At 37.1% G+C, this 13,596-nt stretch overlaps 1 protein-coding gene across 1 annotated transcript in view; it reads right to left on the minus strand.

The window, feature by feature from the left end:
- Positions 1-13,596, minus strand: part of Gad2 (glutamate decarboxylase 2) — a 77,593-nt gene that overhangs the window by 26,831 nt on the left and 37,166 nt on the right. The window contains exons 9-11 of the mRNA XM_015495297.2: positions 3,203-3,257; positions 1,717-1,833; positions 439-503 (exon numbers count right to left, since the gene is read on the minus strand). Coding sequence (XP_015350783.1) covers positions 439-503; positions 1,717-1,833; positions 3,203-3,257 — 237 coding nt within the window. The remainder of the gene's footprint in view (positions 1-438; positions 504-1,716; positions 1,834-3,202; positions 3,258-13,596) is intronic.

The raw sequence follows: 13,596 nt of genomic DNA on the forward strand, positions 1-13,596 counted from the left end.
AATCTGGACTTTCAACATTGATAACTTCCAAGGTGCTTATTTGGTGTGAAAAATTTATTTACAGCCTTCTGGAAAACAGTGCATGTTATCTGTTTAAGGAACATGAACGCTATAGAACCTCTTCCTTCCTAGAAAAATATGGACTACTTGAAGATTTTAAATGATACTGGTAGTTGGTTCAGAGATCTCGGGAATGGAGCCCAAGTAAGAATTTTTATGCCTGAGAACTGAAAGGTCACTCGATATGGGATTTCATTTTATTTATTTTTTTGTAGCTTACATATAGTATTCCTGAGTGTGATTCACACAAGGCGAGGCACACGAGAATGGGGCAGAGGGGGCTCAGCTACATCCTAAAGATCCTGCAAATGCAGTGCATTTGCATTTCACATTTACCTTTCAATGCTTTATGTTGTTAACAAGAGAAAATGCACATACCTCTCCACACCGCTCAGCTTCCACTTATGTTTTCGGGACATCAGTAATCCACCACCCCAAGCTGCCTGAAAAGGATCAGACAAAGGAAAAGGTAGAAGTTTTTAATGACCTAGATGTCTATAGTTTGGTGTCTTACAGATGAAGAGTCTCATAGTATGAAAATGATCTGCTTGACCCCAGGTAAATGAAGGAGGCGGATCATTAAAGTTTGAGTTAGAGAAACATTCTAAGATCTCAGACTTTTTCCTACACTTATGTGGGTATAAGAAGCCAAATTTTGGGGCACAGTTCCGTTTACATGAGAAGGAGAAAGATCCTTCCCCCAACCCCATTACTATCACTGAGAAACACTAAGGTCACCCATCACTACAGTTAAGGTGGATAAGGTGGACTGGCAAGCCAAAATGATCCCAGCCCCAGAGCAGCATAAGGATCTTGCACCAGAATATATATCAACTTACAGCTTCCTTTATTGAGAGAGTCTTACAAGGAAAACAAAACAAGGAAACCAAACATTGTGATTAGTTTGTGATGGTTTGTGGTTAGTGATGGTTTGGCATTCTCTTTACCTCATCATGGATCATTAGCAAACAATTTGCAGATAACAGCTGATCTTCAAGCCAGCCTTTGAGTAAAAAGGATCTAAACTTAAATCCCTTGAATTCATCCTTCTAAAAATTGACTCTTTTTTTATTTGAAAAATGTGGTATGCTTCTATTATTTTTTTTGTGTGTGATTAATTCTGGAATCAAAGCATCTCAAATATAATTTAGCTTCTTAGTTGACCAAGCTCAAGCTGACAGACTAGAAATCTGATAGTCTGTATTTCCTACTAAGTTGTCAAACTTGCTTTCCTCCACAAATATACAAATATTTATCTTGGGCCGAAGTAATTTATTCTCTGAATTTCCTATATAAATGATTTTTTTTACCTTTTTATTCTTTTAAGGAAGGAAGAGCTGCATGCATGTGACTGAGCAGGCTATGTTCCTCCAAGGCATTATGGCTCAAAGAATTGAGAACCCTGATCTGTTTGAGCACTGACCATAGAAATAAGAATATCTCCATGTTGGGAAATTTAAAGCAGAATCACCTCAGGCTGCTTCCAGCAAATTCTGTATGACATATTAGTTGTGTGTTAATTTGCCTGCGAAACTGTGAAAAGTTTAAATACCACTATTCTGAAAATAAGCTGCATAAGTTAAAAAAATTATATTCCATGAGACCCAGATGAAAGTGCAAGGACATTTTACTGGCCAGTCCCTGAGGGATACTTACATCCACGTGCATCCAGATCTTATACTTTTTGCAAATGTCAGCAACAGCCAAGAGGGGATCGAATGCTCCATACACAGTGGTTCCAGCTGTGGCACTCACAAGGAAAGGAACATATCCCTGCACAAATGAGAGACCCCCAAATAATGTAATTAGGGATTCAAGGATTCTTCTAAAAACTGATTTTAAAACAATGGAACCCCGTCCCCTCTCATACTCCTTTGCACTTTTGAAACCCTCAGAAGGGTTATCACCTCCCTGAAGCTTGGTACAAATCAATGTCCACTCCACAGAATCCAGGTCATTCTGCTGGTCCTGACCATTGTCTTGTGAGAACAGACATTCTGTTCCTCAAAGAGGCTAAGTGGAACCCAAGGTTGTGAGTGGTGTCCACAAGCCATTTGTGCGCTCCAGGTAGACTTTCTGGCCCCCTTTACTCTCTTTGGTAGTTTTTTAGTCTTCCTTTTGCACCGTGGGGGTCTTTGAACTTAATACATCTCCCAGCATGAGCAGGCAGAAGGAAGAGAAGGAACCCTGACTAGCCTGTTTGGAAAATGCTATTTGGAAAATGCTCCGATAATTTATTTGGAGCCTTTCAGAAGGGATGGTTCACATGGAGCTAAACAATAAGCCAGGGCTTTCATCCATCTAAGTAGCCCTCAGTCTGTCTGGCCATGGCTAAATGAAAATTGATGGAAATAATAGGCTGTGGCTGAAGGCATCCGGGGAAGAATGCCACAAATAGGATCAGTCTAGTCACTCATCCTATGACTGTGTCCTGTTGATTTATAGAACATGATGTTACAGAATCGGTCTTTAGGTGGCAGCAAAGGTTTAATTTTATGGTTTATGTGACTAGAAGCATTCTGGTGCAAAAATCAGGTTGTAGGGAGAAAAGCATACGAAGATAATTATTTCTGAGTTCTTAATAATAAAATGCACATATATTGTACTGAACCAGGAACCATAGATTATATTGACTCAAAGTTAAACAGAGAATTCTAAAACCAAACTCTCTGATTTACAAACCAGGATGACTTTCCAGAGCTTGTGGTGATTCTTCAGAACTTGTTAACTTCTAAAAAGACTTCTAAATGGCTGCCAGTAAAATGAGATAAATGGAGATCAAACCATCTAGGCATGTGTTGAGGGCAGGAAAACGCATTCTGCTGCTTCCTACTTGTGAAGATGATCTTCCAAATGTGTGTCTGCTTAATGCCAACCCTCAGCACACAGGGAGACAAAAGCTTTGGGAACTCTGACAGTATTTCTGTACAAATATTTTATTCAGGAACTAAAGCTTCTCTAAAGCAGAGCCTATACATAACTCAAAGACACAGGCTGGATGCGGAATTCCAGATTCTCATTAAAGCTGGGAGATTGGGATTTGAATCCTGTTTTAAAAGTAAAAGATAAATGGGCTCTCCTCATTACAAATTTGGATCCTCAATTTGTTATGGGCTAGATAAAGATCTCTGCAAAAACTTACTTTCTGTTTTGCTTCAAGGATTCTTCTTTCAAGATCAGATGGGATCATTTTCCCTCTGAAAGAAAAAAAAAAAAAAATATATNATTCTTTACATTAGCACATTTTACCAAAAATATATATATATATATATATATATATATATATATATATATATATATATATTATAGGTTTGCTTAGAATAATTTACTTTCTTGACTTATGATGTAAGCAGCCACATGAGGATAAAATTCAGCCCTATATTATTGATTACAATGCTCAGTTAAAACAACTCCTTGGCTATTTCCAAGAAAACAAAACAAAACACATTTACTTCCCTGAGTGATGTCAGAGAACAATTTCTTAGCACATGTGGGAGACTTCTGACCATACTGTGTTATTCTTGGTAGAATGGCCATGGAGTCCCTCTACTCTGCTTTTTAAGTCATCCTCTTAATTTACTTAAAATAAGTCTGATTCAGAGCAAGCATTTGGCAATGAATGGAGAGTGCAGAAAGAACATTTTTATTCCAAAATGTCTAGTGAATGGATCTGCAATTCATATAAAGATAAAATGCCAAGAAGAATCCATTCTGAAACATTAAAATGAAAATATTAAGTCCAAAAGCCCTTTAAGTAGATTCCCAGTGCTAAAAGCAAAAAATAGGCCAAGGACTCCTGGGCTCAAATTTCAATCAGTTAAGTAAAATGACATTGGAATAAGGAACATCGTTTCATTCCCCAAATGTTTCTTTTCTATGATAGAAACACAGATAGAGCTTGGCTGATTTTTATGGTAATTGGAGATGATTTCTAGAAAGCTAGAAATGGCTGGGTGTGTGAACTTACTAAAATTTCTTAATTTTCTTTGCCAAATATCCCTGGAAAATAACAGTGAGTTATGAGAATTAAATAAGTTAACAAATGCAAAATGATTTAAAAGGACTTGGCATATGGTAAGCATTCAATAAATGTTAGCTTCAATTGTCCAGATTGTTTGTATGTAGTGTGCCACTCCTACTTCAAGACTTCAAGTAGAAGAAAATAACAAACAAAAACCAGAGTAGCTACAAGGTACTACAGGCAGTGAAATAGTCACTGAAGGTTACTAAGATTTTCATATCAGGATCATAAAGAATTTGGAAAAATAAGGTGCACTGGGAGACTTTATTACATCTTACAGCATTGTCTTGCCTAAACTTTTACATATTGAAATATGTTGTTTTATTATAAATTACTTCTCCAACTTCTTTTTTTCTTTTGGTATCAGGGATTGAACCCAGGGTGCTTCACCACTGAACCACATCCTCAGCCCTTTTCTATATTTTATTTAGAGACAGGGCTCACTAAGTTGCTTAGGACCTTGCTAAATTGTTAAGGCTGGCTTTGAACTTGTCCTCCTGCCTTGGCCTCCAAAGCTGCTGAGATTCCCGGTGTGAGTCACTGTTCCCAGCTTCTTTTCTTCATTTTTAAAAATAATTTGGGCATTATAAAGTGAGTATGGAGTGGGTATATTGTGTACCATTTTTATTTCAGACTTACAAAGGAGGTGTGACAACATAATTAGAATATAAAGCAGGCAATAAACCTCAAAGCATTGAGAATCATTGATTTAGATGAAATTGTTTTCCAAAGCAAAGCAATTCACATGTAATTACCTGGGCAATGGTAATGAACAAGTTAGTAGTGATTAGTTTGTTGGGCTGGAATCAGACAAAGGGCATTACAGATACATTTGATGCAAAGGTTATAGGCTCAGATTCAGAGCGGCCTACCTTTGGGGAATTCCCAGGAGACTTGGGAGAAGAGGGAGGGTGTCTTGCTCCCTATATTTTTGCTATCCTTCACAGCTGCGGGGGCAACCTGCGCAAAGCAGTGACATTCAACCTCTCCAAGACCAGGTGATGCTCAGGTCCTGCTATCAACATTATGAACTCTGATCACATTTCAGAGGAAATTTGGGCATTATATCAATCCTTTACAAACAGTTCTGAGCACATTAGTACTGTCATAGTAATTTCATAAGTAAACATGGAACTTGAGAGAAGAATTCTTAGAAATCATTTTATAAATCTTGAAATTTACCTACTTTGCCAGAAGCTTGGAGAATTTTGAGTAGACAAGCTTGACAATCACTATTTTCCCCATCAAATCCCACCAGATCATTTTGTTAACTGTAAGGCAGTGAAGTATCACTGAGAAGCCAGAGGTTAGTGGACACTTGAATTGGAAGAGGCTCCAGACCTGATACTAGTCTAATCTCATTTTTTCCAAACAAGAAATGGGTTGAGAGGTGCAGTGACTGTCAAAGTCAAGTCATCTACCCAAGACAAGTTGCTGATGGTTAAAGATGGGCTGGAACTAGACATAAAATGCCGAGCTTCCATAATAAACTTGAAGGGGCCCTCTGGAAAGATTGGATTCCTTCAGGATAAGATAGAATCTGATTTTGGTGAATGAGAGGTGTCATCCAAGCTTTTCTGGAAACAGTAATGAACACATAGTGTGTTTCATTTTCTATCAGTCAGCTTTTGGCAGGGGGAGGGAGCTTGTCTAGTAATCAATTCTGAGTGTTTGCCTCTGGCTTAGTGGAAAGAGGTGGGAGTGGCCCTAGTCTTTCCTAGGCATTCTGTCTTGCAAGCCCATTTGTGTCTTGTCCCTGAGAAACCTAGAGCCTGGCATAAGGCAGAGGGTAGATAGATATTTGTCTCAGGTATAGACTAGAAGGAAAAGTTTAGCCTCAGGATATTAAAATGTCTATTATACCTTAATATCTGACCGGACAGTGAATATGGGGGCCTCTGAAAATAATGCTTTTTCTTTCTTGATCTTAGGATTAACTGAACTACTTTGGAACACTGGTTCCTGCAACTTAGTATACACTACAATCAAATAAATACTTGTCTAAGGTGCAGATTCCTGACTCCGTTCCTGGGATTTTAATTCAGCAGGTCAGTATAGGCTTGAGGAGTTACTTTGTTTATTGAACGCTTACTATAAGCTGACAATTTTTAGGATCTGGTGTATCAGGGTAAACAGACCAGTTTCTACTCCATGGGTCTTCTTACATGCTCAAAAGGGAGACAATAAACTGATAAATAGACAAATATGCTTAGGAATCTGCATTTCTGACAAGCACTCAGGTGACTCTGATGCAGGTAGATCCACGTTTGCATGTTGAGAAATACTATTTAGAAATGGAAATTTTAGCCTGGGACATATTTAAATAATTGTGTAATATACTAGTTAAGTATTTTTCATATGACCCATGGTTTGGAGCCATTATGGCTGCAGGGCAGCAAGCAGAAGGTGCTCCAGATGTAGCATTGCACATTCTCAGTCTGCCCGTATGTTGTGGGGTGAGAGAACATTGGGTGACAACCAGCAGGCTCCTGTAAGGATTAGAAGCTGTCTGTCCAGTCCTGGCTTTTCCTTTGGTGCGTGGGAGGCTTGGAGGACCGTGCTGTACCTACTATGTCTATTCTGAAAGTATTTCTATAGCATAAATGCATATCTTGAACATTTACACATCCAGCCTTTAAGCTCACAGGTAAGAGTCACTGGTGCTTTCTAACACTGGCCTCAGTTAGTTGTTGTGCTTAGGAAGGGAAAGCCACTAAGTGAGGGCTGTTGCTTTGGATGTGGCCAGGGGCCCATATTTGCATTGGGATTCTTGGTTATCAGTATCTTTTGAAAGGTCATTTGATGCTATCGGGTCAGATAAATTTAAAATGTTGTCTGGCAAAATCCCAGGCAGCATGCCTTGTAGAAGAACTACCAGAGAGAAAGATCTTCACTTTGTGGGAAGAAAAAGATTACACTGTGGACTGTGGGTTCAGATCCATGTCTGTGTTCCTGTGGCTCCAAAGGAAAGAAGTGACTATCTACAGGTACATTACTGGAGCGTGTGTATCTCTAGGCAGGCTCCCATTGGCTGACCCTGCCCAAACCATTGGAATTCTACTTTGGAATTTTTAACTTTCCTAAGTTAGTGGGGTTTGACTCTGTTCATAGCATATGTATGCAAAGAAGAAAGCACTGAGAATGCTTCCTACCAGACACTGACCAAGGCTTAAATCACTACTAATAGTGGCATCACCAACAGAGTTGGTGAATAACCAGTCTTAGAAGCTATGCCTTACTACATGATCCCTGATTCTCCTGACAAACTTACAAGAGAGTTTTTATTGTACTTACCTTGTAGATAAGGAGACAGATGTTCAGAAAGTCAGTTGAATGTGGCTAAAAGCTTAGAATATGGAGTTGGAATAACTGAGTACCTGCCCTAGATTCAATGCCAACTAAATGTACTAGAAGAATTAGCTTCTTTCTTCATGAGGTTTGCATGAGGGTTAAATGAGAGTATTATAAACACCATAAAGCCCTGAGTATAACACTCTGCCTTGGAAATGATAAGTGCTCAATACAGGTTAGATAGTCTCAGTAGTATCATCAGTAGTAGTTCAAGAATCGTGTGGATGCCAGGATATCATAAAGCTAGCAGGAGGCAGATTTCAAATCTAGAGCTCTCTGATATCAAAATTCAGGTTCCTAGCCCTACATAACAGCCTTGACTTAACATGAAACTTTTCAAGTTCAGCTCTAGAACTGCAGTGATGTATGAAAATTTCCCATTTGGTTTCCTGAAAGTTCCCTGAATTGAGTAGTTCCTTGACCTTGACTCTTACTGCTATCGACACTGGCTAGTAAATAAGAAAGACATATAACTTCACTCCAAAACATAATATTTTATCATCCTTTGATGATGTTCTTTCCAGTGCAGCTCCCAAATGCCACAGGAATAAGAGAAAATCTCCTGGCTTTTTGTTTTGTTTTTGAATTAGTCAATACTAAGCAAAGCCATGACCCTAACATGATTGCAATGTAGATGGCAAGGGGAATTCACAGACCCAAGTGAATTTTCGAATTGCTCAGACTGCCTGGTCAATAGAGAAATCGCACAGACTGACTAGGGAAAGATTGTTAACGATGAAGTGCAGAACAGTGGTAAAAGTGATCAGAGTGTTTCCCTGGGGAAAAGAGCTGCTTGTGTCTTCACATGACTGTCACTAACATGGGCAGCCTGTCTTAGGAAAGGTCCCTAAGAGAAATGAACAAACAGAAATCAAAAGAGATCATTTAAGAAGTATTAACATTACAAAATCAACCTCTTTGCCAAGAATTTTACCATACTTCTGAAGTGTGGAATTTCTTCATCCCTTTGATACATACTTTGATTTTTGGGGAAAAATGAACTGTAATGATTAACTATATTTTTCCCTTTGAGATTTGTTTTCCAATACGGACAATGGGTTCAGTTCACACATGGTCAGATTATGGGAGTAAGATTTTTAAAAATTATTGTGTATAATTCAGTAAAATGTATCCTTTTTGTTGACTTTATCCAAAAGCACTTACTTAATACACACCACTGTCACTGCATAAGGATCCCAGCATGTGCACCGAGGGACCCCTAGCCATGATGTGGGAAGGAGCCATTCTCCTTTTCACATGAAACTTCCCTTTTACTGCCACTGAGGGCTAGAATGAGAGCTGGCAAGGAAGTCAGTGGTGAGGGAAAGTGTCTGTGTGGGCAAGAAGGAGTGCCGACCATCTCATCCCTCTTCCCAAACCACCATCCCTCTCCCGCCAAAGTGTCTATAGAGAGAAGAAAAGGGTCGTGACAAAAGTTGCAATTTGCCACGCAAGAAATCATTTTGGCTATTATAAATAAATTTTGAGGTCAGAGAAAATAAAAATGGCAGTTACAGAACATTAAAAGGTAATGATATGACAAAACTACATATAAAAATATGGGAAGGATACTAATCATTCTCAGAGAACAATGTACAGCCCTAAATATTTTTAAAAAAATAGCAGAAAAAAATAATGAAATATTTAATTCAAGAAGCTTGAGAAACAATACCAAATAATGTAGACAGAAGTAAAAGTGGAAATACTGGGGAATGATATTGGCCAAATTGTATTGTTTATTGTTTGCATGTAGGCATGTGTAACAATGAATCCTACCACTATATACAACTATAATGCATCAATACAAAGAACATCAAAGAAAAAATGTAGACAGAAAGAAAGAATAAATTTTTCAGTGAATTAGAAAACTTAAAGTTGACTTAACTTAAAACTTAAAAGCTGTGATATCGAGGAAAAGACGGTGGAATGAATCTGACATAACTTTCCTATGAATATTTGAATATACCCCAGTAAATCTCACCATCATGCACATCCACAAGAAGGGGTCCTATTAGAATAAGATATGTTCATGCTTGTACAATTATATCTACTGTCATTTATAACTAAAATGAACCAATAAAAAATAAATTAAAAATAAAAATAAAACTGTGACATTGAAAAAGTCAATAGATACATAAATATCTGATTAGTCTAATAAAAAAGAAAGAAAATTCAGTATTTGAAATGAGAAAGGAGGTTATTGATAAATATATTTTCCCCACATTTTTATTGGTGCATTCTATTTGTATATAATGATGGGATGTGTTGTTATATATTTGTACATTCACACAATATAACTATATAATTTGGCCAATATCACCACTCAGCACTTTCCTCCTCCTTCCCCGTCTCCCACCTCTTGGTCCCTTTACTCTACTGATTTGCCTTTGATCTTCATGAGATAGACCCCTTCCATCTTTTCCTTTTCCCTCCTAGCTTGCACACACGAGAGAAAGCATATCACCCTTAACGTTCTGAGTTTCACTTATTTTGCTTAACACGATGGTCTCTAGTTCCATACATTTTCCTGCAAATGACATAATTTTATTTTTCTTTGTGGTTGAACAAAATTCTATTGTGTGTGTTTGTGTGTATAGTGTGTATGTATGTGTGTTTGTGTATATGTATATATATCACATTTTCTATATCTACTCATCTAATAAATATATTTGAATACTATAAAAGAACTCTGTGTAAAGATTTATGCTAACTTATTTTTTGAGGTTATACATATTTTCCCCCTAAGAAAATGTAAATAATAAGAATTGATAAAACAATATAGAAAATTTGAAAAAAATTAATTTCCAAGAAATAACTAGAAAGAAAGTTCCCTGAAATCTACTCCACTCCTCAACAAAAATTCCAGGCTCCTATGTTTTGGTGGAGAATTTTAATCAGTATACTATTGGCAAATAATGTGTTTTAAACTCATAGAGAAGACAATGGGAAGCTGAAGAATTCACTTTCTGAAACAAAAATGTGTTAAATATATCCCAGAAAAGCACACAAGTGTATTTTACAAATACAGCTACAAAAGATCCTTAACTTAATATTAGAAAATATAATCCAGAAGGAAATTAAATATTAGCATAGGACAACATGGAACTTGTTGCAAGAATGCAAAGGTGCAAACTCTTAGGAAATCTTTTTTAGCACAAGTCATCCAATCGGTAGACCAAAGTGAGAAAATTATAGTGTTCTTTCAATTGATGAGTAAAAGGCATTTTAAGAAAGTCACCATCTATTTCAGAAGAGGAGAAAGGGAGGAGAGAAGAATAGGAGAGAGAAAAGGTAAAAATAGAAAAAGAAGAAAACAATTTTTGGTAAATAAAGAAAAAAAAGGGCACTTCTTTGACACAGTGAGGAACATCCATTTCAAATCAAGAGTTAACATCATATCTAGGGGCTGGGGTTGTGGCTCAGCAGTAGAGCGCTTGCCAAGCATGTACGAGGTTCTGGGTTTGATCCTCAACACCACATAAAAACAGATAAATAAAATAAAGGTCTTCTGTCCAACTACAACTAAAAGAAACATTTTTAAAAATCATATCTAATGAAAAATCCTAGATCCATTTCCGTTAAATTTAGGAATAAGGATGTTCTTCTCAAAGGAATAGAAAATTCAAACATTAACTGGTAAGGAAATTAAATCAGCAGCCAAAAATCTTCCATTTAAAAAAAAGCCCAGGATCTAATTGCTTCTCTGGTGAGTTTTATCAAACACACAAATACTTAAAGAAGGACTAATAACAATGCTTCCCAAATTCTTTCATATAATTGAAGAGGAAGGAAAACTTTCAAACTTATTCCACAAGACCAGAATTACTCTGATAACAAAGCCAGAAAAAAGGCATTACAAGAAAAGAAAATTATAAGCTGATATCTCTGAAGGATACCAAAGTTAAAATCTTCAATAGATTACCAGCAAGATTAAGTCAACAGCACTTTTAGAAGGATCATAAACACTAACCACCTGGGATTTATCCTTGGGCTATAAAGATAAATCGACAAATGCAAATCAGTAAATGTGATACACTATATTAACAAAATAGAAGATAAAAACCATATGATCAGCTGGGCGCCATGATGCATGCCTATAATCCAGCTACCTGGGAGGCTCAGGCAGGAGGATTGATGGTTCAAGGCCAGCCTTGGCAATTTAGCAGAACCCTGTCTTAAAATAATAATTTCAAAAGGGTTGAGGATGTAACTCAGTGACAGAGTGTCCCTGGGTTCAATCCCTAGTATTGAAAAAATAAAAGGAAAAAAACCCATATGATCATTTCGAGAGATGCAGAAAAGCACTTGACAAGATTCAATAGCCCCTCATGTTAAACTCTCAACAAATTAGGTGTAGAGGGAATGTACCTCAGTGCAATCAGGCCATATATGACAAGCCCTCAGCTACCACATCACATTCAATGGTGAAAAATTGAAAGCTGTTCCTCTAAGGTGAGGAGCAAGACAAGGATGCCATCTCTTGGCACATTTACCAGGCATGTTACAGGAAGTCTTAGCCAGATAGATTAGACAAGATAAACAAAAGATATCCAAAACAGACTGGAAGAAGTTGTCTCTTTTCAGAAGCTGTGATGTGATATATAGAAAATCCTACAGACTCCACCAAAAAGTCATTTTGAACTAATAAACAAACGATATAAAGTTGCAAGATACAAAAATCAGCACATAAAAATCAGCTGCATAACTATATTCTAAGGTGAACTGTCCAAAAAATTAAGAAAACAATTTCATTTATAAGAGCATTGAAAATAATTAAATACTTTAGGAGTCAATTTAACAAAGGGGGTGAAAGATATGTGCAATGACAACTATAAAACATTGACAAAAGAAATTGAAGAAACTGAAGAAGAAAAAAAAGAAAGAAATTAACACAAATAATGGAAAGATATCCTGTGTTTATGAATTGGAAAAATCAATATTGTCAAAATTTCCTACTCCTCAAAGCATTCTATGGATTCAATGAAGTCCCAATTAAAATTCCAATTTTTTTTTTCATAGAAAAAGAGAAATGATTCAAAAAATTATTCGGAAACACAAAAATTGAGAATAGCTATAGCAATTCAGAGCAAGAAGAACAAAACTAGATATATCACATTCCCTGATTTCAAATTAAATTACAAAGCTATAGTAATAAAAAAAATATGAGAGTGTTGTAAAAACACACAAACCAACAGAACAAAATATAAAGTCCAGAGATAAATCCATGCATAAGTGGTCAACTAATTGCCTCTGAAGGTTGTAACAATGCACAATGGGGTAAGGACAGTCTCTCAAATAAATAATGCTTGGAAAACTGGGTATCTGCAGCAAAACAATGAAATTGGGTCCTTATTTTGCCCTGCACACATGGATTGAAGACACATAAATATAAGACTTGAAACTATATAACTCCTAGAAGAAAATAGGGGCATTGGTCTAGGCAATGGTTTTTTTTTTTAATATGACACTAAAACTACAGACAATAAAAAGCAAAAACAAATGAGACTATGTCGAACTAAAAATTCCTGCACAGCAAAGGAAACAGTTAAGAAAAGGAAAAAGCAATCTATGGAACAGGAAAATATATTTGCAAACAAATGTTAGATAAGGAGTTAATACCCAAAATATAAAAAGAATTCCAACAACTGTATAGCAAAGATCCCCCCCCAAGTAATTTGATTGAAAAATTGATTTTTCAATTTTAATTGATTGAAAAATGGGCAAAGAATCTGAATTAACATTTTTCAAAGAAGACATGGACATGGCCATCAGGTAGGTATATGAAAAGGTGTTCAATGTCACTTAATCATTAGGGAAATGCAAATTAAAACCACAATAAGATATAGCTTCACAGTGTTAGGATGGCTATTATCAAAATTAAAAACTTCTGGGGGATCCAACATGGCGGCGAGAGGGGAGGCAGCGCTTTCAGTACCTCCTCAACAACGGGGTCAGAGAGACGCATGGATAGGCTTAGATTCGACCTGCTGAGAAACTCCTAGCAAAATTCCACTAAAGAGAGACCGGCCGGGAATCGGTAGGATTTTTGGAGGTGACAGTCTGCGCTAGACGAGTGAATCTCCGCCACGCAGCGCAGAGGTCCAGACCCGCCAGCTGCTGCCCGTGCGACTCGGCGACTGTCGGCTGCCTGCACGCGGCCCCCG

Source organism: Marmota marmota, unplaced genomic scaffold (genome assembly GCF_001458135.2).
Source record: "Marmota marmota marmota unplaced genomic scaffold, marMar, whole genome shotgun sequence".
Taxonomy (NCBI): Eukaryota; Metazoa; Chordata; class Mammalia; order Rodentia; family Sciuridae; genus Marmota; species Marmota marmota.